General features: G+C 39.4%; 1 protein-coding gene across 1 annotated transcript in view; it reads right to left on the reverse strand.

Moving 5' to 3' along the window:
• The window catches only part of LOC126199332 (nuclear cap-binding protein subunit 1), a 204867-nt gene that overhangs the window by 63990 nt on the left and 113067 nt on the right, over positions 1-27810 (reverse strand). Inside the window, exons 10-11 of the mRNA XM_049936182.1 lie at positions 16797-16934; positions 8487-8590 (exon numbers count right to left, since the gene is read on the reverse strand). Of these exons, the coding sequence (XP_049792139.1) occupies positions 8487-8590; positions 16797-16934 (242 nt within the window). The remainder of the gene's footprint in view (positions 1-8486; positions 8591-16796; positions 16935-27810) is intronic.

Consider the following 27810-nt stretch of genomic DNA (forward strand, 5'->3'; position numbering starts at 1 on the left):
TGGATAGTCAGGCAGCAGTTAGAGTTGACGGTAAATTGAGTTCATGGTTAAGAGTAGTTTCAGGGGTAAGACAAGGCTGCAACCTGTCTCCACTGTTGTTCATATTATTTATGGATCATATGTTGAAAACAATAGACTGGCTGGGTGAGATTAAGATATGCGAACACAAAATAAGCAGTCTTGCATATGCGGATGACTTAGTTGTGATGGCAGATTCGATTGAAAGTTTGCAAAGTAATATTTCAGAGCTAGATCAGAAATGTAAGGACTATGGTATGAAGATTAGCATCTCCAAAACGAAAGTAATGTCAGTGGGAAAGAAATATAAACCGGTTGAGTGTCAAATAGGAGGAACAAAGTTAGAACAGGTGGACGGTTTCAAGTACTTAGGATGCATATTCTCACAGGATGGCAACATAGTGAAAGAACTGGAAGCGAGGTGTAGCAAAGCTAATGCAGTGAGCGCTCAGCTACGATCTACTCTCTTCTGCAAGAAGGAAGTCAGTACCAAGACTAAGTTATCTGTGCACCGTTCAATCTTTCGACCAACTTTGTTGTATGGGAGCGAAAGCTGGGTGGATTCAGGTTACCTTATCAACAAGGTTGAGGTTACGGATATGAAAGTATCTAGGATGATTGCAGGTACTAGTAGATGGGAACAATGGCAGGAGGGTGTCCACAATGAGGAAATCAAAGAAAAACTGGGAATGAACTCTATAGATGTAGCAGTCAGGGCGAACAGGCTTAGATGGTGGGGTCATGTTACACACATGGGAGAAGCAAGGTTACCCAAGAGACTCATGGTTTCAGCAGTAGAGGGTAGGAGGAGTCGGGGCAGACCAAGGAGAACGTACCTGGATTCGGTTAAGAATGATTTTGAAGTAATAGGCTTAACATCGGAAGAGGCACCAATGTTAGCAGTGAATAGGGGATCATGGAGGAATTTTATAAGGGGGGCTATGCTCGAGACTGAACGCTGAAAGGCATAATCAGTCTTAAATGATAATGATGATGATGATGATGCTCTATGACAATATAAACCCAGTATTTTCATCTTTTATTCTCAACAAAGAAACATCAGCCTTGAGTTCTCCAAGATGTTCTGTAGCTGACAAAGACAATAGGTAATAAATAATGAAACACTAAAAGGAAATAACAGCATGTAATCTGTTGCATTTTTTAGTCAATAATTTTGCTGAAATATTTCAAATTGCACTGAGTGAATAGTACAACTTACCATTATCATTTTTTTTCAAGTGATGTGAAGATACAGTATGATATGTATTTACAACAAAACATATAAAATGAGATGAATAACATTACAAGGAGAAATGGAGAGTTCTATTTAACACTGTCCTCAGAGTCTTTTACTGTGGCATGCTTTAAATCTTCTCGGTTTATGAGCCGTGTCATTTTGAATAAAACACTTGAGATTTCAATAGCTAGCTCCACCATCATCATCAGCAGTTGAAATCAGTGACTGCTGAAGCAGGCATGGTGTCTGCTTATATAAATGTAATGGCAGCATCTGGAACCTTCCACAGAGAGCTGGAACAGCACATGTGCGGAAGACAAGTTGGGCAGCTCTTAGCAATTATGTCCAATTGCAGAACTAAGTGACATCACATGGTGTGAGTCGCTGGCACACATTTGAGACTGCCACTCCCGTGTCCCTATAAGCATCAAGCCTATGTCTTTACTTTCATTCAATATCCAAAGCAAATACCCCTGCCCCTACTAAATGTGTACCTCTGGACTTTGCTAAAACTGTTGCTGTTTATTGTAATTTTAATAAAAAAATCCCAGTATGATGGCATCTTGAGCCAAAACTCTTGTTTATTCAAATTGTATTTTATACCTGTTTTCTAGACAATGTTCTGTCACGGCCGGCATCTCACGTTCCCCTTGTGGGATATGTCATGCATGCAATGCACAATGCTTGGCAACAGTATGGATAGTTTGACCTATGTAAATGCTACCACATTCACCGGAGACACCACACACGCCAGAAACTCGAAGACCTAGGGAGTCTTTAACAGGGCACGGCATTTCTCTTTATCTTGGAAGCAAGCCACAACACTGGTCTCTGTTCACGTATCTTCAGTATGTGCCCTACCTTGCTAATAGTTGCTCGACAGCATGAAATGAATGCAGCTGGTTTGGCCCCTTCCACCGATTTCTTTCATCAGTGGCACTTGAAAACTTTAGCAATTTCTCCCTTATTTTAACCATTTTCTGTGACCATGTGCTTCAAATGCTGAAATTCAGATTCTAGATGGTCATTGTCAGAAATAATTTTGCACTGCGTACTAACATGTTTAGTACCACTTTCTTGCGTGCAGGGTCGTGAAAACTGTTGCCGTTTAAGTACTAGTCAGTGTACGTAGATTTCCTGTAAACTGAATGACCTCCTGCCTTCCATTCAACTAAAACATCCAAGAACAAAAGCTTGCTATCCCTCTCCAACATACAGTAAATTTGTTTGGATGGACACCATTCATGAGGGTGAGGCCATATCAAGAAGGTGTTGTCAATATATTGTAGGGAGCAAGATGGACGCAACCTTGCAGAGTTCAGAGTTTGCTCCTCAAAGTGCTCCACAAAAAAGTTTGCAATGTCCGAACACAGTGGTATCCCATGGTTGTGCCATACATCATCTCGTAATATTCCCTACAGTGCAGAAAGTATGTTGTGGTTAAGGCACGGTAGAACAGGCTGACGATCTCAAGTGGAAACTGTTGGGCCTAAAGATCCAGCGTTTCTTGTACCGGCACACTCGTAAAAAGTGATACTGTGTCCAGATAGATGATATGTTATTTTGACCTATCTTGATTTTCCTGAATATCTCAATAAATGACTGCAAGTTAACAACATGATGTCCACAGTGCCCCAGTTTGTGGTGCTAATAACCCTGTCAGATCTTTTTGCCAATTTGTAGGTGGGTAAACTGATTGCACTAACTCCCCATTAATGACAACACGGGTCATCGAGTTCCTGGTGTGTGTGGTGTCCCCTGTGAATGTGGTAGCATTTACATAGGTCAAACAACTTGCATTGCTGTTGAGTGTTGTGCAGAGCACTCATGACATATCAAACAAATGAAACATCAGAAGGCAGCTGTAGCTGAAAGTCCCCTAGAAAATGGGCATAAAATAAAACATGATAAAACAGGAGTTTTGACTCATATACTATCATACTGCAATTCTGCTATCAAAGAGGCTGCCAAATTAGAATAAACAGCAACAATTTCAACAGAGACCAGGGATACGTACTTAGTAGTGCATGGGGGTGGACTTTGGACATTGAGTGAAAGCAAAGACATTTGCTTAATGCTTGTAGAGACACGGGAGTGGCAGTTTTAAATGTGGTGCCAGTTGCTCATGCCATGTGACATCACTCGGTTCAGCGGAGGGACAGAAGTGCTAGGAGATGCCCAACTAACCTTTCGCACAAATGCCACTCTGGCCCTCTGTGGAAGGTTCCAGAAGCTGCCATAACATCTATATAAGAGGAACACTGTGCCAGCCCCAGCAGTCAGTGATTTCAACTCCTGATGACGAAGGTGGAGACAGCTCGACTGTTTATTCTAAATGATGTGGCTCGATACCGAGAAGATATTACTCATCCATTTAACACTGACTGAATTAATATGGTATGATGTCTATGCAGGTAACACTGGTAACATCTCACCTCCTCAATACGAGGTGTAATGGCAGTCGCCACTATGCTTCTCCTGGACGTGTTGTCCTGTACCGATCAGTGGCAACAAAATCGTATGACAGCAACAATCAACATCACGGCTGGGATGACAGGCCAATTAGATGGCCAGACAGACAACAGCCCGAGCCACACAAATACGCTCTACACAACCGTGATGATGGAATCCTGTTCAGGTGGAACTACGATGTCAACAGACCAATTCATCCAACTACCACACACGAAGAGGATCACCACTACAACACACCATCATTACCATACATGCAATATGAGCAAACAAATGCGAGACATCCTGCGTTTCAACTAGTGAACTCTGAGCATCGATTTGGAAATCCACAAATTGTTCATCATTTACATCACCATCACCACTATTATGACACATCTATTAATCCTCTGAACGCAAATTTTGGGCGAGGAGAAAACCTCAGCCAACCAACAGAACCAGAAATTTTGTACAAACATATATTTCAGTTGAGTAAGAGTCATCATGAAAACAACCAGCAAAGTTCAAATCTGGCACTCCAAACTGCAACTGTAATGCCAAGATCTAAGGAAAAGACAAACATCACTCCAGAGATTCCACCATTCAGACCTTCACCACAGCTGCACCAGTTCTCAGAGCCTGATCCACTTTTTCATCCTAACAAATCAGTATTTCTAACACATCCTACACCTACGACAACTGAGCCTTCTGCAAGCATTACGAGTACAACAGAAAAACCAAAAGTGATCAATATATATCCTGATTCAATTAACGCTCAGCTTCCACCATCAGAGAGCCACATTGACACTGTTATACCCTATATTTCGGCAGCAGCAGCAACTGCCAGCAAGGCATCGGCTGGCAGTACAACTCAAAGGGTAACTTATACATCTGCTGAAGAAAGTTATATTACAGATGCTCTCTCTACCACAATGCACATGGCAGCAGAGACAACAACTGCTGAAAATGATTTTATGGAACAAATGGTAATGTTTCAACCACATATGTTACAAGAACCTAGTATACTTTCTCCAGAATCTTTGTCACAACATCATTCTAACAATTCAGAATCTTCACAGCAAGTGGTTATGCCAGTAACTTCAAGCACAATACAACTGAACAGCCAATTACAAAAAATTATCCAACAATCTGATGAGACAGCACCACTAGATGATACCGACTCACCAATTACAGTTGTACCTTCATCACAAAGTGAATCTGATACTTCAACAAACAACTCTGACAACGTAACAGTGATACAAAAATCTGACAACAATGATAATCCAAAAGGAATTGAAAGTACTATCACAATTCTCAGTAAGGTTAAAAAGGAAAGTGGAAATAATGTTACGATACTCACAAAAGTTAACATGCAGTCTAGTGCAGCAACTATGGAAAAAACACAGCTGAGCAGACATCATTTGATCCCTCTCATAATACAGAAAGATGAGTCACCTCATAATGTGACAGTTGATTTCAACAGTGCTTCACATGTTGACACAAATATGGGCAAAAGAAAACCAGCTGAAACCATATTCATTGCACCACAAATGACATATCAACACGGAGTGGAAATAGCACATAAAGAACCAGAAACAAATGACGATCTAACTACAGTGCATCCAACAATACCAGATTACCAAACTGAAGATCAAGTCCATGGAAAGGCTAAACTTTATGAAGACATTCCACAGGAGATGAACTGACTCAATTAATAACCCGTCAAATACTAAACATTCAAACACATGATTTTATATGTGAATATTTCTCTGTAAAGTGGTATTTATACACCTTATAACAAAAAATAGTTTTAGTAAAGCTAACATAGTAAACAAACAATGTTAAGTCATAAATAAAAAAATCTTTATACTGCCATGAAACATCACTAACTCCTGTAAATATGTGGGATATTAAATTAGTAATAAAAACAGAAAAACATACTAGGGTCTTTTTTGTTTCTGTGTGTGCATTTTCTTTTTCTCCAGCCAACATGAATATGAATGCATATATGTTTGTACTCTTAACAACGTATATAGCCTGCAATTATCAGTTTACAGTAGGATATTAACAATATCAATATTTTGACTAAGATATTGAGCTGACACAAATCATTCTTACAAAATTTTGTAAATGCTTTTTGTTTAACACTCCATAGGAAGCAAGCTACAGTTACACCCACCAAGCTATTACAGCTAAACTGAAAAATAGAGGAAGAAATTGTACTAATCACACATTGCAACTGCTAAGAGAGATTTTTTAAAATGGCTAGTGAGTGGCAGGTAAGTAACCAGATTGTTAGCACATAATATGGCTTTCTCACATGAAATTTTCAGTACGTGCAAAAGAGTTTGTTTGATATCAAGAGGCAACCTCGAATGTTTCCCATTCTAACACTGTATTCACCAACAATGTGAAGAAACATTCGGTGTTAGGAAGGGGAGGGGGGGATGTGAGAAATGGATAAAATTGTGAACTGGAAATTTTTGATACGCGATTTTTCTGCAACAGTTGGGAATATTAATACTGTTGATGAGCACTGGCTCTTCTGGAAAATGTATCCAAAATGTGCCCATTCAGATTAATTTCGTCACAGAAGCAACATTAGTTGGAGATAAAGGGTAGTCAATTCGAGTAGGAATTACTAAAAGGGCCAGTCACTTTTGATTATGACAAAGTGATCAGTTCTCCATGCCAACAAAAAGGTTAAGAATGGAGAAAATGTGGTTCTGAGAACTTGCACTGTGTGTTTTCTCTTGGAAAGGGAATGGAGAACTTTTCTGGGATGTGGAAGGTGTATACCAAATAGATATACTTTTGCCAACAAGTAGGACATGTGTACCTACAATCTCTATGGGGGACAGATAGATCTCTTGTGCGCCCCCCCCCCCCCCCCCACACACACACACCGAAGAAAAAACATAGGCAGAGGAAAAGCAGATGATAATATGACACCACACACTATCAGCAAAGACTTACATCTAATGAGAGTTTTCAAAAGACCACCCACAAAACAAATTATATAGGAAAGATTGAACCGTTACAATCGAGAAACTTCCAGTGTGTTTGTGTGGAAAATGAGGTTAACATTGCATCTCCTTTTTGTATTTCTACTGTGTGTCACTTAATGTTAGCCTGAAGTTCACAAACGAGTGGCATGTTACTGGACTGGCACTCAGGAGTAGGAAGGCTCTAATCCTCAGCCAGTCATCTATATCTAGCGAATGTTGTGATAAAGGCAAATTTGTGCCACATTAGGACTTGAACCTGGATTTCCTACTTTTCACAGGGAGTCATCCTAACCATTAGATGCTGTACAAACAATGCAACCAGAGGTTGTCTCATTATACTGCAGATTCAACATTTCTGAAAAGTCAGCAGAAAAATCAATCCACGTCTAGGTTTCCTGCAGTTTCCCTAAAGCAGTTAAGGCAAATGTCATATGGTTTCTTTGAAAAGAACAGTCTCTTCCTTATTTTTGTCCTATCTGAACAATGTTCAGTCTCTAATGAGCTCACCTCATCTTTGACAGTAATTAAACTCCAACCTTCCTTCTTTCTTTCTTTAAGTTCAAAGATATCTGTTCCAGAAATATGTTTGTTACAAGTAATAAGGATGGACAACACAGATCCGACTTAATATTATTGGAAAACAGCTTCAATACAACTTCAATCAAGATGTTCTAAAGATCAGACGGTTCACACACTCAAGATATTCTTTCGTTTTGCATAATAACTGTCGAATGCTTCTGCTAAGGTGAGCATCGAGCTAAAAGAAGGCCATTCTGAGAAATAAAATGGATTAATTTACGAAAACAACACACTTCATAAATGTTCTACAATGACAAACATTGTTTGTACTGCGTAAAATATACATAGCAAATGATGATATGCGATCTGCTTGCCACATCTTTGAATGCACTGTTACTATTTAGCGTCTTTAATCAACACAAATCATTCTTGCAGGTATATATATTTTTGTGCACAAACAAGTACCTTTTTAAATGTGTGCTTCTACTTAGTTATGTGCAGTATAAAACTAAGCAGCATCTCACATAAATCACAGAAAAAAATCAGTGAAACAGAGTATGGAACAGCTCTTCACAAACAGTCAAAATTTGCACATGTCAATACCTTCAGTACACCTGCCAGTAACTCACAGAGTGATAAATATGTCAGAGACAGTGATGGGATGATAAAGGGCAAATTCACACATGTAGCAGGAATGAAACGAGAAGGTTTAACACCCCACTGATAACAAGGTTATTAGAGATGATGTAGAAGCTCAGACTGGATTGGGATGTAATTAAAATTGTTGTAGCTTAATCAAAGGAACACTCACAAAATTCATCTAAAGTGATTCAGAAAAATCATAGCAAACATAAATATGGATATCCAGATGAGGGATTGATCCCCATTAATCCCAAACATGATTCACAAATTACAGTCCTAGTGATGATACTGGGCAACTGTTACCAGTGAGAGGTGGAAGTACATCATAACTTATATAGAAGTTGAATAAACTGCCTGACCAGAAATAAGTTTGACTCCTTACAAGGGACACAAAAACTTGTATCACAGGTGTAATATTCTTTAAGGCATCATTAAATAGTTAACTTTTTTTCTCGGAAAAGGGACATAAAATGTCACAGAGTTCTGTAGTTGCTCCTTACAGTAACAAAAATATACAAATAAACATGTAAAAGGAATTCATGTGCATTAACAATATCAATGATAGATGAAAACATTCACTTAAAATCTGCTCTGCATGTATAGCTGAAGCAAGTTACCTGCTCCATCCATTGTGTACTTGAATCTCGGCTCTGGTTTGGCAGGAATGAGAGGTTCAAACTGGGGTGGCATCATATCCACAATTCTCTGGTGATATGACAACCTGAAAGTCAAAACCTAGGCTAAATATGTAAGGGAACTGGTGTGAATTTCTTCCACAATTATATTGGTACTTAAAAAAAGAGTTGCTCTTGCAGCTTTAACATATAGTGTCTTAGAACTAGATATTAATGTTGAGAATACAGAAAAATGGCCAGTGCCTTACCCATGTGCGGATTTCTCTTTAACTACGGCACAAGAACAATTTTTGAGTACTCTTCCATGACAGCTGAAGGAAATATTCAAATGGTTACAGAAACATTTCTTAAATATAAATGAGAAAACATATACTGCATAGCATAATTGGAGATAAAATGTCACAGTTATTTAGAGCCATAAATTGAGGATGTGGGGGAACAAATTTCTGAATCAGCTTTAACATTCGTGGAGGGGGGAGAAATTAGAAATTATGTAATACTTATTTGCTAAAATCAACAAAGGAAACACCAAAATCAAGCAGATATTGTGTTAAATAAAATCACAGCCACATGTAAGAGTCAGTGTGAGATGTGCAGTACGATTTGGGCATGTCATACGTCTGCTGAAAAGTTGTTAGAAAAGGTGGAGGAGAGGGATCTATACACCCTACACACGTTGATACCATCTCCAAATAAGTCAAAGTTATTGTATTTTTATGCCACAGTTTCCCATCAAATTCAATGTAATTCATACATTTTCCATAAGAGATGCCACATTTCTGATGGCTTGAAACTGGTTCGTGTATTATCTGGAAAAGGTGATACGATAGCTTTTGTCAATGGCTGCCAAGTTCCCTTCCATTAGTCTAAGTTTAGCCCAATATAACACTCTGTTAACAAACATAATGTGAACATGGCTTTATGGCAACAAATAATTCTACACACAGTTCACTTATTTTTTAAAAGAAATCTTGCTGTACACCATAAGATGCACATAAATACATTTTATTACCAGATTGGTATTCAGGCATACAGCCCACCATCAGTGGCACATCTACATTGTGTATGTCTATATCAAATGACGAAATCAAACACTGGAACATCCAGGATGGAATAATGACAATATTATGAAAAGGACCAGGGTTTCTGTGTGCAGTCTGGCTTCAGTGGCCAGAGGCACTAGTCATATGTGTGTGTGTGTGTGTGTGTGTGTGTGTGTGTGTGTTTTTCTACTTTAGACGATGCCTTTAGACTGAAAGCTCTAACGTGTAGCAGTCCTTCTGTTGCACATGTCTGTGACTCAATGTCTCCTCTATATGAAGAGTAGCGTTCTATTCTTTTCATAAATTGTTGTTATACTATATGTATCAAGTGGAAATATTTATGATATTAAAACTGATGTAGACTTGGTGGTACAAGGTGGCTGTGTGTACATGTTATAGTTGTCAAATGATAAACAGCCACATTTCTCTATCATATTGGATACTACTGCCACAAAATGAAAACATGCAGCTCATGGTGTACAAGGTGTCCTTTATGTATAGGGCCTACAAAATTTTCACAATATTGGTGATTGTCAGCACTAGTGGTACTAATTGTTCTGACTTGTAAGAACATGTATAACAAGAAAACAACACGATGAATTTCCATGTTACAATACACAAGTCTGGTTATGAGTAGTTCATGGGACTTTCCCATTATCGAAACAAGCTTTTCAAACTCTGCTTTCAGTTTTGCTTTTGACATATGTTGCCAACTGAACAGAAATTGAAGAAAAAGAACCCAAATTCTGGAATAAACAAGAAAAAAATATTATTATGGACTGAAGGCAATTCATGGAGGTATGTTATGTCTTTGCAGCTACAGAAAAGGCAGTTTGTTTTTGACATATGTGTTTCGCTTCTTTCATTTATAAAGCATCTTTGGTGATGATTTCCAATGTTGTTAGCAAAATGTGTGTGGTCCTGGAGATGTATTTACTGTGTCCCCAAACTCCAGAAGGCTGATTTTATGCAGTTTTTAATCCATATTTACTACAACACTTCAGTTGCACTTTTAATTGTGTATTGAATGTGTGTGTATTTATATATTGTAAACACATACCTCCATGAATTTAAAGCAACTAAGAAATGACAGAAAAGATGATGATGATGATGAAGAAGAAGAAGAAGAAGAAGAAGAAGAAGAAGAAATGACAACATAAAAAAACACAAAGTATTTTGAAACAGGATGAATTAAAAATAGCCAAATTTGAGCAGGCATACACAGAACAGAAAATCCAGATAAAAAGGGGACTGAACAAAATGAGAACATGTCAATAAATATGGATTTAAAAAAGAAAGAAAAGTTGCAGCTAGCAAGATTACAACAGTAACTTCAGAATTACAAAACTTTTACAGTATGCATTCAGCTACTGAAATGTTTCGTCCTCAGCAGCACCCAGAAACCTTCCAATCATCAAATGCAATTTTTTGGGTTTTTTGAGAATTGTGTCACTGCTTTAGAGAACTAATCTCTATGCAGTAATCATCAAATCCTTATCTGCAAGGTCCCTCCGTTAAGAGCTAGATAGTCCAGGTTAAAAATTTTCCTTCTGCCCATACTGTCCTACAGTCTGGAGAGCTACATTGTAGTAAAAGACATGTAAGTCCACTGCACGCTTGTGAAGGAGAGAAAAGACTACAAATGAGCATAAATGGAGAGAACTGAAAGTTGAAGTGGCCACGGAGAAAGGTGTGAGTGCAGTAAGACTGAAGTGGTTTGGTCATGTGAAACGGGTGTAATCTGAGCGAACTGAGAACTGCTTGTCAGTACTTGGGATGTCCAAGAATAGGTGGCTAGACCACATAAAGAAGACTTTGAAAGGAAATAAGAGACAGGTGATGCTGTGGCGAGGAAGGAAATCTGCCAAGACAGAAACAGATGGTAGTAAATTGTTCAGAAGCATCCTACTCATCTTGGGGGAAGGACCCTAATGTGGTGACGATGATGATGAGAAAGAGGAAAGAGAAATGAGAAGTGAAATGAATACTGCAATTAAGCACTAGGAGGAAAGTAGTAAATGAGATGAGGAAAAGCAGAGAGGGGGAGGGGGATGGGGAAGGGAGGGAGAGGAGGAGGGAGAGAGGGAGGGAGAGAGGGAGGGAGAGGAGGAGGGAGAGGGGGAAAGAGGGGGAGGAAGATGGTAAAGGGGGAGGAGGGGGAGAGGGAGAGGGGGGAGAGAGAGAGGGGGGAGGAAAAATAATGAAGTCGATAAATTAATAATATACCAAAAAATAAATAATAAAATTAAAAACTGAAAGGACAGGTGAGATTTGTGTCAACAGAGGCAAGTCCAAGTGGGTTCAATTGGAGAGCAAGTACTCATCTCCATCATTCAGGGAAACTAGTACAAGTGGGAGGATCCACATAGCCTTTGTGTTGTAGCAGGCAATCAGGTTATTTGAATCCATGTGTATAGTATACTCAGCAAATGGGTACTGGGTAGAGACTTCTCAGTTTAGTGGGTGACATTCATATATAAAACACAACACAGTGCAATGAAAATTCCCTTGAGAAGAATGACTTTAATTAAGTTTTGCTGCTCTTGGATCTGATCCTTACATACCGAAGGCACACTAATTTCCTGGAACGTGATGAGTGTTCTTGTACTAACATCTCAAGTGTTGTAGTCAGCTTTAATTTTAAGGAATAAAAGAGAAAAGCTTTGATTAAACTCAGCTGGCACAAACATTTGCATTTTCTTTTCCTCTAAAAAATGTGCACAAGTAACTAATTTTTACAGTGATGTAAAGTTGAGAGGAGGAGTGACTTCACTCCAGATTCAAGTATTTTGTTTTCCTCCTAATGTGATATAGTTCTTCCTTGCAGAGTAAGTTGTTGGTTGAACATTTTTGCTCATGAAAGAACACATTAGGCACACCTCTGATATACACTGCACAACACAATTAGAGGATCACTTTTTGAGAACCCCAAAACTGTCTCCCATTCTGATGCAGAAGTTTGAAATTTAGCTCAGAGGTGTCACCAAACTTCCTCTGTAATGGTGCAAAAGCATGGTGCCCCACATCATCATCTTCACACTCAGTGGTGCTTCAAACAGCACGGTGTCGACACATACAAAAAAAGTCCCGAGCTCAGAAGTTTGCGTGAGCTGTAGTGATGGTTAATGATGTCACAGGCATCAGATTTCACTACAATTCTGCCCCAAGCTACCATGGATATGACACATGATGTCACGCCTCATCCACATTTCACCCCTCTTTTTGATGCCTCTGTGGTGGAAGTCATAACTGCGATGCCTAGCATTGAAATCATACGGGTTCCTTATGGATGGTCGACAAATATCTCAAACTCACCACCGCTCAGGATTGATACAAAAATGTTTTGGGAAGTGGTATAAAGGGCACCATAAAACTATCCCATTTTCAGTGACGTTCATTTCCACACATTTTGCAATCAGTAGCTGCAGTTTACTGTGCAATGTACAAGAGGATGACATTCTAAACAAATTTTACCACTGCTGACACCACAAGGATTATTTCACCCTTTTCTAAGGACACTGTGGGACTGCAACCCCATTGAGTGTGACCTAACCCCTTTGGAGTGTTGTGTGGCAACAAATAACAGCAAAAGATCCCTCTAACAGTCCCAGTCTGACAATACCGCCGGTGCACCTTTGCTGGGCTCTTTAAAAATATATCTGTACAGAGACATCTCTCTACCAGTCTCTACCTGCCAGACAGACAGGCAACCCTTTTGACACCCCTCTTATTCCGTATGCAACCAGCAGGCGCCAATTTGGAGCAGGTTGCTCGTTCCACCTGCCGGTTGGGATCGGCGACTGAGTATCCCAGTACAGGGACATTTTTAAGGTGCCGAACAAAAGCACTCGAGTGGCCTTAGAGGGATCCCTCACTCATTCATTCACGAGTGTGTCAATGTCACATCACTCTGAACAAATTCTACAGGACAGAGTTAAAAATGGAGGCATGAAGAAGCATAAACAGCCTTTTCTGCTTCAGATCACATTCATATTTCATCAAATAGTTTTGAACAGTCCCTAGTTATCCTGTATACCAAAGCAAAGCTTGCAGTCACGCAATACTTCAAAGGGGTGAGATCACATTCAATGAGGTTTCAGCCCCATGATGTCATTACATAAGGGCTGAATCATACAGGATGTGTCAACAGTGGCAAAATTTGCCAATAATGTCTTCCTCTCGTATAGTGTACTGCAAACTGTTGTTTTTGTGTGCGAAATGTGTGAAAATTAATGTCCCTAGGGAAGGAGTGGTTTCACTGGCACCCTTTTATGCTGCATCCTGAGACCTTTTCATCTCAATTCTGAGCAGTGGTGTGTATGAAATGTTTTCCTCAGCCACCCATAAGAAACCTGCACAATGTCAATGTTGGGCACCACAGTCCTAACCTCCATCACACGTGTCGAACAAAGGAGTGGAATGTGGGTTAGACGGGGTGTGAGATGAGCTTCCCATCACGTGACCCATCTACCACGGTGTTGGGCAGAATTGTAGTGAAATTTGGTGCCAATGCAACATCACTAACCCACCTTACAGCTCACATGAACTTCCAAGGTCTGTCTCCCCCCCCCCCCCCCCCCTTGTGTCGAAACATCACTGATTGAAGCATCACCGAGCCTGAGGCTAACACCGCAGGGGGCCACAATTTTGCAGCTTTACATAGGAAGGTTGGAGGCACCTCAAAGCCAAATTTCATACTCCTGTGTCCAAATGGGAAACAATTACATGGTTTCAGAAAGGGTGTTGTGCAGTGTATGTTTTCGTGACACCCCTCTCATCTGTTTTTACCTTACTGACTTTGCTTATTTATAGATGAACATGGCATCTGTTTTTCTGTTCAATGAGAAAAATTTGCAACAGTTCAGTACGGTTTTCAGTACAATGAAAAGCCAGCCACAGTTACAAATTTAACTTGTTTTATTTACTCAATGACTATTTCAGGCCAGGACCCATTTTCAAATCATCGTAATAGCTAGTCAGAATGGTATTTCTGAAAGTGCAAAAACCATGTCAAAAACGTATATGTATTATGAAGTGCAAACGAACAGTTACAGTGCATACGGATAACTGTTTGTTTGCACTTGATAATACATATAGATTTTTTAAGTGGTTTTTGAATTTTCAGAAATACAATTTCGACCATCTGTTACAATGATTTTAAAATGGGCCTTCCTCCCAAAAAACCAGTCATCTAGTAAATAAAAAAAATTGAAATTTGCAACTTTGGCTCATTGCTTATTGTCCTGATTAACAGAGGTTGCTGACCTACAATTATTCCAGCATGCTGGAAGTTCGCCAATATGGTTCTATCTGCATATTCATTGCTCACTGCCTCAATTGTTCGTAGAGGAGTTGATATGAGCTGTCACACATTTTCCCCACTTGGCAGGAACATCACAAAGAATAATATGCAGGAAAATCTACCATTTATTCAATTCCTGTAACAGTATCAGTCAAAATAATGAAGAATTATAAGCTGCAAATTTCCAAAAGTGCTGACAATTCCGTCAGCTTGCTCTAGAACATTCTGATCAACTTTGCTTGACGAGTGGCTTAAGCAGTCTTTACTTTTCTCCACTGTAAAAACAAGTGCCTCCCAAAGTAGCAATGTTTGCCACATATACTTATCAATATAAAATATTCGTCATGAGTTTAGTTCAAATGTTAATGAAATAACTACACAATTTTTAAAATATTTTACAACATATTTATGATCTATTATACAGCAAAACTAGACCAAAATCCTATTGATGTAATCAGTTTCACTGAAAACAAATAACACAAATGTACAAAGCTATAAACAAGACAGTTTAAAAGATATGCAAGAGAGGGGACAGAAAGCTCTTATGGAAAACCACAGAAAAACACCGTACGCCACATGGGGTACAAGTATGTTAACTGCCAGCCTACTATAATTTTTTATGTGATGTAGAACTGGTGGCTTCATTGTATCTGTAAATTATAAAACTGGGCTACTTACACAAAATATTTCAAGAACATAGAATATTCAAACAAAATACAAACAATTAATGATGAGTATTCACTTCAAAATGTTAGAAGAAGCATGAATAATAGCTGTCTATGAAATACATTCAGTTGTATTAAATAACAGATTAAAGATTATTACATAAGTGTTACTTCTACAAGAAGAAAGTGGCTCCATAAGAGGAAGGTCATGAAGCAATAAATATTTACTGTGCATCACATAATATAGAATAAACAGAATTTAATTCACCAATCTACCTGGCTTTCATAGATTTTGAAAAGGCATGTAAGAGGGTGAATACAGAGCCTTTGGGAATTATGGAAAAAACTCAATACCCAAATTACTTAATAAACTGCATTAACAGTCTGTGTAACGGAACTTATATTACACTTGACATCCTCAAATACAAAGGAGAAAAGCTTCTAATAAACTAAGGTGTGAGACATGGGTGTACTTTATCAACTACTCTTTTTAATATTTGTACAGTTGTTGCCACTCAAACATGGACAGGCAGAGAGCCAGAAGGATTCACACAAACAAGGATAAATATGTTTACATATTATTACATGCTGATGTCACACCATATTAATGGTTAATTTCAAACTACAAAAATCAATTCAACTTTTAAACTTACTTGGAAAGAATTATAATTTGAGGATAGCTACAAATAAAACTAAGACAATGGAAATCCATGGGAAAATAACAGTGTGATGCAAAATTGTAATTGTAGATCAGATTTTGGAACAAGTTCAGCATTCAGTTACCTAGGGAGATATATTACTTTTGATTAAGCAGAATATTGAAAAATACACGAAGAAACACAAAAATGATATGCTGTTGGGTTATTGATGTGCCTGTTCTAATGGCTGGCAGTGATCTCAGGGTTGTTAGGAAAAAAAAAAAAAAAGAGTCTAACCATGTTGAGGTAGCTGAAATGGAAAGCTTACAAGCAGGATACAACTGCTAATAAAAAGACCAGAGAAGAACTCAATATGTTTGCAATAAATGACAAAATGGACAAACACAAACAAAACTGGAAGGAATATCTGGAAAGAATGGAAGAAACAAGGGTTCCAAACCTGCCCTTACAATACAAACACAAAGGAAAAATGAACATAGGATGGCCAGTTGGAACTGAACCCAGAACAGGTTGGTAGGTCTAATGTGTGAAAGGCAGAAGAAGGAGGAAGACAGGGAAGAGTCATTAAAAATAGTAACTTAGCATGTAGCCTTATAATGTAGTACATAGGTGTAATTACTGACCTGAGACACTTCAGCAGAACTTCACGAATAAATTTGGGTCGTGGATGTTCTGGATCAAGCTGAAGACAAGAATCCCAGTCTTCCCAACTCCATCGGAACTGGAAATTACTCAAGTGATATGCAAACCAGTTAACAAACCTGCGAACAGTGGAAATGAGTAGAGGAATGTAAATTGTTTGTTTGCATGGCCATCCTCTGCAGCAAGCAAAGAAATATTTGTTTTGTAAATAAAAACCACCTTTTCTTGCTGCACTGTATTTTATTTTTCGCAGCTGTATTTCGCCTTTTTTTACTTTACGATATCTTCAGTAGGATCTAGAGTAACAGTTTTGTTTTGATATGTGTTATTTGTAGATTAGAAAATGGTTCACGACTTGTTTTTTTACGTAAATAAGTAATTACTTGCAGTTCTTTGCAGATGCCAACCAAAAACACAAAGAATTGTAAGTAATAAATTATTTAGTTATAAAATGAGTTGTGAAATGTTTTGTAATCTATAGCTAAAACATATTAAACCAAAACTGTATTATTCTAGATCTCACTGAAGATGCCTTAAAGTAAAAAAAAGGCAAAATGCATCTGGAAGAAAGGCAGTTTTTATTTATGAAAAATCTGAATAGATAGAATGATAAAACCTCATAATGAAACTTTTAATAGTAATCTGTCTGTACGAGGAGTATGTTCAACTTAGCAATCCCGCCCTCTACAACCTTTGAGAGTAGTAGTCTCTAGGTTATTGTAACGCTGCATCCTACATAAGCGACAGAAGCAACCGAGAGTGTACAACTGCTTCAGGCAATGAAACACAACCACAAGCATAGTTATAGAGGTTTCCCACGTGAGCGACGGCCGCGGTGCTGCTTGTACTCTGCTACAACTTGCGAAGTGTGAATTCAAATGTAGCTGAATCTTGTCACTGCACTCCACCTGACAGTGAAAGCAACAGCTATGGTCTGCTCCGCAAAGTGCCAGAGCGGATGCACTATCTGCTATGAAATACTTATCATCTGATTTTAAGAAAATTATTAAGTGAAAAAAATCGATTATTTCCCGCCTTACAGATTGATATTTTTGCTCAATAAATAACTGAATTCCTTTTTGTTATTTGTCATAGTTACTATGCTGCACAAATCTGAGTAAATGACTGCACATAACTTTTGAGTCTACAGAGGCAAATATGTAGTGCACACATTTTGCATATAGTTCATTTTAGGTCATAAATACCTGTATATGATATGCAGTCAAGATATCGAAACTGTATTTACAGTTGAGAACAGATTGGTATCTCTCTTAGTTATTGCGATTTTGGATTGTAAATGTGGCAAATGGGTTGCACGCAGCACACCCTGTGCATAACAAATTGTGTGGTCATAAAACTCATCATATTTCATAAACAGTTCAGATATCAAAGCGAGGATTTCTGCACATGACAGCATGAAAAGAGGACATATTTGTTGTATGAATAAGTCTCAAAATGTTTTTGTTCCATTTTTGAGTGGAACGAAAACAAGACTCCCTATGAACTATGCAAATGGGCATCTGTCGGATTTTTATAGCCAAAAGACGAGTGAGAAATAGGTAAAGGGGTATCAGAGTGCCAGAGACAGCTCTACCGTTTGGGAGGATGGGGCAGGAGGAAAGGGGGGCGGCAGGCAAAGCCCTTGAAAGTAAACAGGGTAATTAAGGAAACCTTAATTAGAGGTTTGATGGAAAATTGAAATATTTCATGAATAGTTGCTACCAGTTAATCAAATGAAGCGCTGAAAGTCCATCTCTTCAAGGCCTGGCTATTTTGCACGCAAGATACACTGGTGTGATATTTAACTGTCAAAAAGGCTTCCTTTGAATCAAGTATTAAATTTATGACAATTCATGAATAGAAGATGCTACAAAGGTAAATGAGGTGTAACTAAGAGCATGCCTTGAAAATAAAAAAAAAGAAAGAAATCAGTCAAATATTTAGTGAAATGATTTGTCTAAAAGAAACAACAGAGATCAGAGAAACAATTGACATGCCTTTGAGTGAGGCTCTAAATTACGAATAGCAAAAATCTTGCTCTAATCTATTTTACTTCATACGTTTATACAAATCATTTCACAAAATGTTTGACCTTTGTTTTCAGAAATTTTGTGTGTTACATTAATGCAGACTATTTAGATTGATGGAAACACTTGGGATTCACAATGACTGCTAATGAATTACATTCCCAACAATCAAATGTCAGTACAATTTCATGGCTGTTCAATGTGTGTTTTTTTTTTTTTTTTTTTTTTTTTTTTTTTTAAAGAATTTACTGTGGGTGATGTACTGCGATAGGGGTGTCTACACTTAAAGATCAAGCACTTTGGGAAGACCTTAAAAATATACTTCGAGATGCAGTGTAAAGAGTATAGATAAAACTTAGTACACAGAACAGGTGATAGATTTGTAGTTGGGTCAGTCAAAGTATAAGAAGTAGCCGGAGATAAACCCACGACCCCCAACGACCGAAATTACCAGCCAATGATGCTGCCGTTATGCAACCAACACCTCATTCTGAAAGCTGCTGATTTTTCTGTATTTATATTAGTCAGTCACTCTTCTTCACTTATTGGCTGTTGGAAGTTCTTGATCACATAAGAAACACTTGTCTTTAATTCATTGATGAGATAGTGGAATGCATTTCTGCTCATTCACGTATATTCGAAGAATCTGTCTGGTGGTCTTCGTAGTTGATGATATAAGTTATGAAATTCTCCATGAAGATTCCTCCGTTTGTGAACTGGACACACACTGCTCCTTTATTGCCTTATTTACCCAAGTAAACCTAATTTTGTTGCCTCACTCTCAAGCTACAACATTCCACGATTTACAGGCACCATTTTACAGAAACAGCCATCTAGTAGCAAGAGATCGTCACTCACATGCAGGACACCAGGGCATATTGCCTGATGCTGCTGCTCATAGCTGAAAGGCTGTGTATCCACATGTCACACTGTCAATCGCTTCTGCTGCGTATGTAGGGTGCGGCCTAAGTTTCCACAATCCCTAATCTTCCCTTCATTTCCATAATAGCTATAACAATGCAAACTAAAAATTACACACTGGACTAGTGTTTATTAGCCATCCATGGAGTCAATATTATGCCTTAACACACTACTCACAAGTTAGAGGAAGATTTTGATAGACCATTTTTAGCCATTTTCGACCACCGGGTAAGTGGATTCCTTAGAGACCAACAATTTGCATCTGTCAACCATTTTCTTGTTGCAGAACAACACTGAAAATATCAGAAGTCATACTTTCACAAAAAGTGAGAAGAAACTGCAGTTAATTGTGTTCCATTTGTTTCATGTTGTCTAATAGTTTTGTCACTTATCATCTGAGTTGGTAGTAAATTTATGCAGTCCATATAGTTTTAATTCCAAAGCTAATATTTCAGTGTCTTGAATTATATTATCAATGCTTTCATATCAAAAAAGGAATACTTTATTTAATGTACAGTTTTCTTTACAACAAAGAGGCACAGGAAACACCAAGGGCTAATTCCAAGCTTTAATCTATCACTTCTCTTAAGATTACACTGAGTTTCTCTTGCTAACCACTAAGCATCACATGGATGCTAAAAGGACAAATTGCAGAATTGGAAATTAGATAAAAATGCTCAACAGGCATAGCAGAATACCCATTGAAGTCTACACTCATTGTTCAAAACAGTTCACTTCCTTTTAGCACCACTTTACTGTGAGTAACAACACGTTCTAAGAGACAGGAAAAATGCAGGTATTTCCTAGGTTCTTGGTCAGCAAAGCATAATCATAAAGAAATATTACTGAACTACATTCGTTACAGAAATATGAAACACACTCTATACTGGTGTCTTATGAGTTATTTGTACACCAAAAGTTTCCACTATAATGAAATTAAGCTCATATGGTTTGCCCACAAGACCAGTATACAGTAGATAACTGTATCCTGTCACATTTCTTATTTTTTTAAAAACATTCCACTGAGATCCACAATGACACTCGGTGAACAAAATAAAATCCTATGAAATATTGGACAAGTATTGTGAAATGACTGAGGACTTTTCAACAAGGAGGAATCAATATGCATTGCTCTTAATGGGGAGAAATAAATTATCAGATCTGAAGGTAGGATGTCTTCTATGACATTACTGTTCACAATCTGGAGTGTAATGTCAGCAGCTCCATAAGAATATTAGTGTACAATGCTTCTGTGTACAGAATACAGAAGTAATAATGCTAGTAAATTGCAACAAAGTGCAGGAGCACCTGCAAAGGATCATCACTCTGTGCAGAGACTGGTACTTGACCCTGCCAAATGTATGTGGCATATTGATATAATTGTGCAAAAAGTATCATTCTTGTTTGATTAGACTAGTGCTAGTATATCAATGGAAGCAGTAAACCATCTAAGAGATTATACCTGGAGATATTTAATGTGCAAAGAACTCACAAAAGTATCTGCAGGAAAAGCAGACACCAGCTTGAGAGTCAATGAAGGTATTCCATGGAAATGTAATCCAGCCACAAAAGTAGGTATCTCAAAAATCCTTCATCGGAGGGATTCTTGAGAACTGCTTATTAGTATTGTCTCTTTAATTGTATGATTAATACTACACTATGTGATCAAAAGTATCTGGACACCCCCAAAAACATGTTGTTGTTGTTGTTGTTGTTGTTGTTGTCTTCAGTCCTGAGACTGGTTTGATGCAGCTCTCCATGCTACTCTATCCTGTGCAAGCTTCTTCATCTCCCGGTACCTACTGCAACCTACATTCTTCTGAATCTGCTTAGTTTATTCATCTCTTGGTCTCCCTCTACGATTTTTACCCTCTCACTCCTTTCCCAACCACTGCTTCCCATTCATACCCCTCGACTCTTATAACTGCCATCTGGTTTCTGTACAAATTGTAAATAGCCTTTCGCTCCCTGTATTTTACCCCTGCCACCTTCAGAATTTGATAGAGAGTATTCCAGTTAACGTTGTCAAAAGCTTTCTCTAAGTCTACAAATGCTAGAAACGTAGGTTTGCCTTTTCTTAATCTTTCTTCTAAGATAAGTCATAAGGTTAGTATTGCCTCACGTGTTCCAACATTTCTACGGAATCCAAACTGATCTTCCCCGAGGTCCGCTTCTACCAGTTTTTCCATTCGTCTGTAAAGAATTCGCGTTAGTATTTTGCAGCTGTGACTTATTAAACTGATAGTTCGGTAATTTTCACATCTGTCAACACCTGCTTTCTTTGGGATTGGAATTATTATATTCTTCTTGAAGTCTGAGGGTATTTCGCCTGTCTCATACATCTTGCTCACCAGATGGTAGAGTTTTTTGTCATGACTGGCTCTCCCAAGGCCATCAGTAGTTCTAATGGAATGTTGTCTACTCCCGGGGCCTTGTTTCGACTCAGGTCTTTCAGTGCTCTGTCAAACTCTTCACGCAGTATCTTATCTCCCATTTCATCTTCATCTACATCCTCTTCCATTTCCATAGTATTGTCCTCAAGTACATTGCCCTTGTATAGACCCTCTATATACTCCTTCCACCTTTCTGCCTTCCCTTCTTTGCTTAGAACTGGGTTGCCATCTGAGCTCTTGATATTCATACAAGTGGTTCTCTTCTCTCCAAAGGTCTCTTTAATTTTCCTGTAGGCAGTATCTATCTTACCCCTAGTGAGATAAGCCTCTACATCCTTACATTTGTCCTGTAGCCATCCCTGCTTAGCCATTTTGCACTTCCTGTCGATCTCATTTTTGAGACTTTGTATTCCTTTTTGCCTGCTTCATTTACTGCATTTTTATATTTTCTCCTTTCATCAATTAAATTCAATATTTCTTCTGTTACCCAAGGATTTCTATTAGCCCTCATCTTTTTACCTACTTGATCCTCTGCTGCCTTCACTACTTCATTCCTCAGAGCTACCCATTCTTCTTCTACTGTATTTCTTTCCCCCATTCCTGTCAATTGTTCCCTTATTCTCTCCCTGAAACTCTCTACAACCTCTGGTTCTTTCAGTTTATCCAGGTCCCATCTCCCTAAATTCCCACCCTTTTGCAGTTTCTTCAGTTTCAACCTGCAGTTCATAACCAATAGATTGTGGTCAGAATCCACATCTGCCCCTGGAAATGTCCTACAATTTAAAACCTGGTTCCTAAATCTCTGTCTTACCATTATATAATCTATCTGATACCTTTTAGTATCTCCAGGACTCTTCCAGGTATACAACCTTCTTTTATGATTCTTGAACCAAGTGTTAGCTATGATTAAGTTATGCTCTGTGCAAAATTCTACCAGGTGGCTTCCTCTTTCATTTCTTACCTCCAATCCATATTCACCTACTATGTTTCCTTCTCTCCCTTTTCCTACTGACGAATTCCAGTCACCCATGACTATTAAATTTTCGTCTCCCTTCACTACCTGAATAATTTCTTTTATCTCGTCATACATTTCATCAATTTCTTCATCATCTGCAGAGCTAGTTCGCATATAAACTTGTACTACTGTAGTAGGCATGGGCTTTGTGTCTATCTTGGCCACAATAATGCGTTCACTATGCTGTTTGTAGTAGCTAACCCGCACTCCTATTTTTTTATTCATTATTAAACCTACTCCTGCATTACCCCTATTTGATTTTGTATTTATAACCCTGTAATCACCTGACCAAAAGTCTTGTTCCTCCTGCCACCTAACTTCACTAATTCCCACTATATCTAACTTTAACCTATCCATTTCCCTTTTTAAATTTTCTAACCTACCTGCCCGATTAAGGGATCCGACATTCCACGTTCCGATCCTTAGAATGCCAGTTTTCTTTCTCCTGATAACGACGTCCTCTTGAGTAGTCCCCGCCCAGAGATCCGAATGGGGGACTATTTTACCTCCGGAATATTTTACCCAAGAGGACGCCATCATCATTTAATCATACAGTACAGCTTCATGTCCTCGGGAAAAATTACGGCTGTAGTTTCCCCTTGCTTTCAGCCGTTCGCAGTACCAGCACAGCAAGGCCGTTTTGGTTAATGTTACAAGTCCAGATCAGTCAATCATCCAGACTGTTGCCCCTGCAACTACTGAAAAGGCTGCTGCCCCTCTTCAGGAACCACACGTTTGTCTGGCCTCTCAACAGATACCCCTCCGTTGTGGTTGCACCTACGGTACGGCCATCTGTATCGCTGAGGCACGCAAGCCTTCCCACCAACGGCAAGGTCCATGGTTCATGGGGGGAGCCAAAAACATATGTTTTTCATATTAGGTGTACTGTGTTGCCACCTACTGCCATGTACTCCGTATCAGCAACCTCAGTAGTCATTAGACATCGTGAGAGAGCAGAATGGGGTGCTCTGCAGGACTCACAGACTTCAAATGTGGTCAGGTGATTGAGTGTCACCTGTGTCATCCGCCTGTACGCGAGATTTCCACACTCCTAAACATCCCCAGGTCCACTGTTTCCGACGTGATAGTGAAGTGGAAACGTGAAGGGACACGTACAGTACAAAAGAGTACAGGCCAACCTCATCTGTTGACTGACAGAGACCGCCAACAGTTGAAGAGGGTCATACTGTGTAATAGGCGGACATCTATCCAGACTCTCACACAGGAATTCCAAACTGCATCAGAATCCAGTGCAAGTACTATGACAGTTAGGCGGGAGGTGAGAAAACTTGGATTTCATGGTCGAGCGGCTGCTCATAAGCCACACATCATGCCGGTAAATGCCAAATGATGCCTCGCTAGGTGTAAGGAGTGTAAACACTGGTTGATAGAACAGTGGAAAAACGTTGTATGGAGTGACAAATCATAGTACACAATGGCATACACAATGGCAGGGTGTAGGTATGGCGAATGCCTGGTGAACAACATCTGCCAGCGTGTTGTGCCAACAGTAAAATTCGGAGGCGGTGATGTTATGGTGTGGTCGTGTTTTTGATGGAGGGGGCTTGCACCCCTTGTTGTTTTGTGTGGCACTATCTCAGCACAGGCCTACATTGATGTTTAAAGCACCTTCTTGCTTCCCACATTTGAAGAGCAATTCGGGGATGGCGATTGCATCTTCCAACACAAGCACCTGTTCATAATGTACGGCCTGCAAAGGGTCATAACCTGAATCCTATGGAACACCTTTGGGATGTTTTGGAAGCCGACTTCGTGCCAGGCCTCACCGACCATCATGCAGTGCAGCACTCCGTGAAGAATGGGCTGCCATCTCCCAAGAAACCTTCCAGCACCTGACTGAACGTATGCCTGCGAGAGCGGAAGCTGTCATCAAGGCTACAGGTGGGCCAACACCATATTGAATTCCAACATTACCAATGGAGGGCGCGACAAACTTGTATGTCATTTTCAGCCAGGTGTCCGGATACTTTTGATCACAGTGTATCTTCAAATGTACAATTAATACAGATACAGAAGATAAAATAACAGATGTTTGTCACAGAGATGACTAGTCACCTACAGAGGCACAGGTTACAACAGAGGAATTTCTACAGTACATATTCCAAAAGTTAGCAGTGTTTACTTCAACCCACATATGTCTCATGAAAGAAGCTTAATAGTAAAATCAAAGAAATTTCAGCTCATACAGGGTGATTTTTTTTCCACCTTGTACAAACTCTAGGGATTGATCGATAAGAGGATACGGAACAAATAAGGTCTAATGAACTTAGGTCCGGAAATATATGGTTTCCATGCTAGAGACCATTTATTCAATCACACTATGTTACACAGATGGCAGTCTAATATGCGCTGTACCATGCAGCCACAATTACAGAATGCATGGTTTCCTCCTAAAGGGTGGTACTGGTCCTCATATGTCATGCCCTAGCACCCTCTCTTGCCAAAGTAAATGGTAATGTTGTGCCTGATTCACTTCTCTTGCTGACTCACCTTGTAGTGGATGTGATACAGGACACAATGGTTCTGTATTCAAATTGAGAGTTTGCTGACATGGTGTTTACTCACAGAAAGGCAAATGGCAATGGGCGGCGAGGAGCAAGGTTATATCAGGAGACATATCCACACCGACAACAACCACAGCATTCAATCAAATTCACCTTGGAGGTTGAGAGTGAGGTCGATCTCCCATTCCTAGATGTGCTGGTACACAGAAGATCTGATAACACTCTAGGTCACAGAGTGTACAGAAAGCCAACTAACACAAACAGGTACTTAGATGCCACTTTGCACCACCATCCAGCCCAGAAGCAAGCAGTACTCAACACTCTGTCTTCACGTGCCTTCCGTATCAGCGATGACGACAACTTGGAATCGTAGTTGAATTTTTTAAAGAGGACATTCAAGGCAAATGGATATGATAGTTATTCAATCGACAGGGCTTTTAGGCGGAATATTTATACCGCTAATAAGAATGATGGGGAACCGCCTTCTCACTCCGTCAGATTACTGTTCGTTTCTGGGGTCACTGACCGCATAAGCAGAATTTTAAAGAAAAATGGTATTCAGACATTTTTCTTTAGTCAAAACAAAATAAAAGACTTTTTCCGACAGAAAATGGATGCACCTGATTACCTCCACAATGCAGGTGTCTATCAAGTGTCATGTGGCTGCGGCAAGTGTATACAGGCGAAACAGGAAGAACTGTTAAAGAACGCATTAAGGAACACGAACAGCACATGCTACTACAACAAAGTGCAAAATTGGCAGTAGCGGAACATCACGAGAACTGTGGCTCTGACATTGATTTTAATAACGTACGTGTACTGGCTAAAGAAACAAACATTTATAGAAGAAAGATCCGAGAGGCAGTTGAAATTTCTAAGAATGCATCTAATTTCAATAGAGAGGATGGCTATAGGCTTCCAGCATTGTGGCTTCCCGCCATCAAGGAAGTAAATACGCGGCTGCAGTGTGGTAGCGGTATAAACAACGCGCTGCAAGTCACCTCGGCGGACAATAATATTTTGGGTAAACATTCCCCCTCTCTTGCTCTGTCCGTTTTGAATCTAGCCACTGTTGACAACCAACCAATAGCGGTAGCAGGCATTTCAACCAATAACCCTTCTCCAGCATAGTGTGGAATAGTGCCTTTCTATCCAATGACGATGACTGCCAATGGTATCCACAGGAGACGAGCTACCAACTTCTTCTGTATTAGCCTATGACTATGGCCCACCAATGGTAGCCACATGAATTTTAACCAATACTATCACTTCTCCAGCATGAACGCCAGAAAATTCCCCCTTTATAAGTGGACGCGGCACTCGTCTCTGACAGTGTTCTAGCAGTCGTGGACACCAAAAGATCCTGAGGAAGATCCCAGCAGAAGGGTCGAAACGTCGAACATTTTAGAAGAAACATGACGTGGCCTAATAACCCAGAAGATTTTAACTTCAGCCACAGCATTCAATGTTTCGCCATTTGTCTGAGACAGGGTTGTTTCAGGAAGCAGCAAATCATAAAGGAGGTACTCAAAATGTTCCAACACCAGATTTGGAGGGAAATGTGATTGACACTGTGGAAGGCGACAACCGTGTCAGTACCAGGCAGCTGGCCCACCAGTACAAGGTAAGCCCGGAGATTGTGTCGAACATTCTCCACGACAATTGTTACTACCCTTATCACTTATAGTGTGTGCAGTGCTTACTAGTGACAGACTTTCCATATCAGGAACAGTTTTGTCACTGGTTTCTTCACCAGGCAACCATGATTCCAGGATTTGTGTCATCCATTACAATCACAGATGAGGCCGCCTTTACGTGGAGTGGTATCTTCAACTTTCATAAGCGTCATCTGTGGGATAGTATGCAGAACCCCCATGATACGATAACAGCGAATCGTCAGCATCAGTTCAACCGGAATGTTTGGGCTGGGATAACTGGCATCCGTATTTTGGGGACCAGTCTTCCTTCCACTTTGCCCAACATCCCGGAACTATCGGCATTTCTTGCTGATGACTTTGCCTCCCCTGCTGGAAGAAGTGCCACTGATGATTTGAAGGGTTACGTGACTGCTACATGATGGTGCCATTAACGTCCAAACACATGTCAATCGTGTC

The sequence above is a fragment of the Schistocerca nitens genome, chromosome 8 (assembly GCF_023898315.1).
Source record: "Schistocerca nitens isolate TAMUIC-IGC-003100 chromosome 8, iqSchNite1.1, whole genome shotgun sequence".
Classification (NCBI taxonomy): domain Eukaryota; kingdom Metazoa; phylum Arthropoda; class Insecta; order Orthoptera; family Acrididae; genus Schistocerca; species Schistocerca nitens.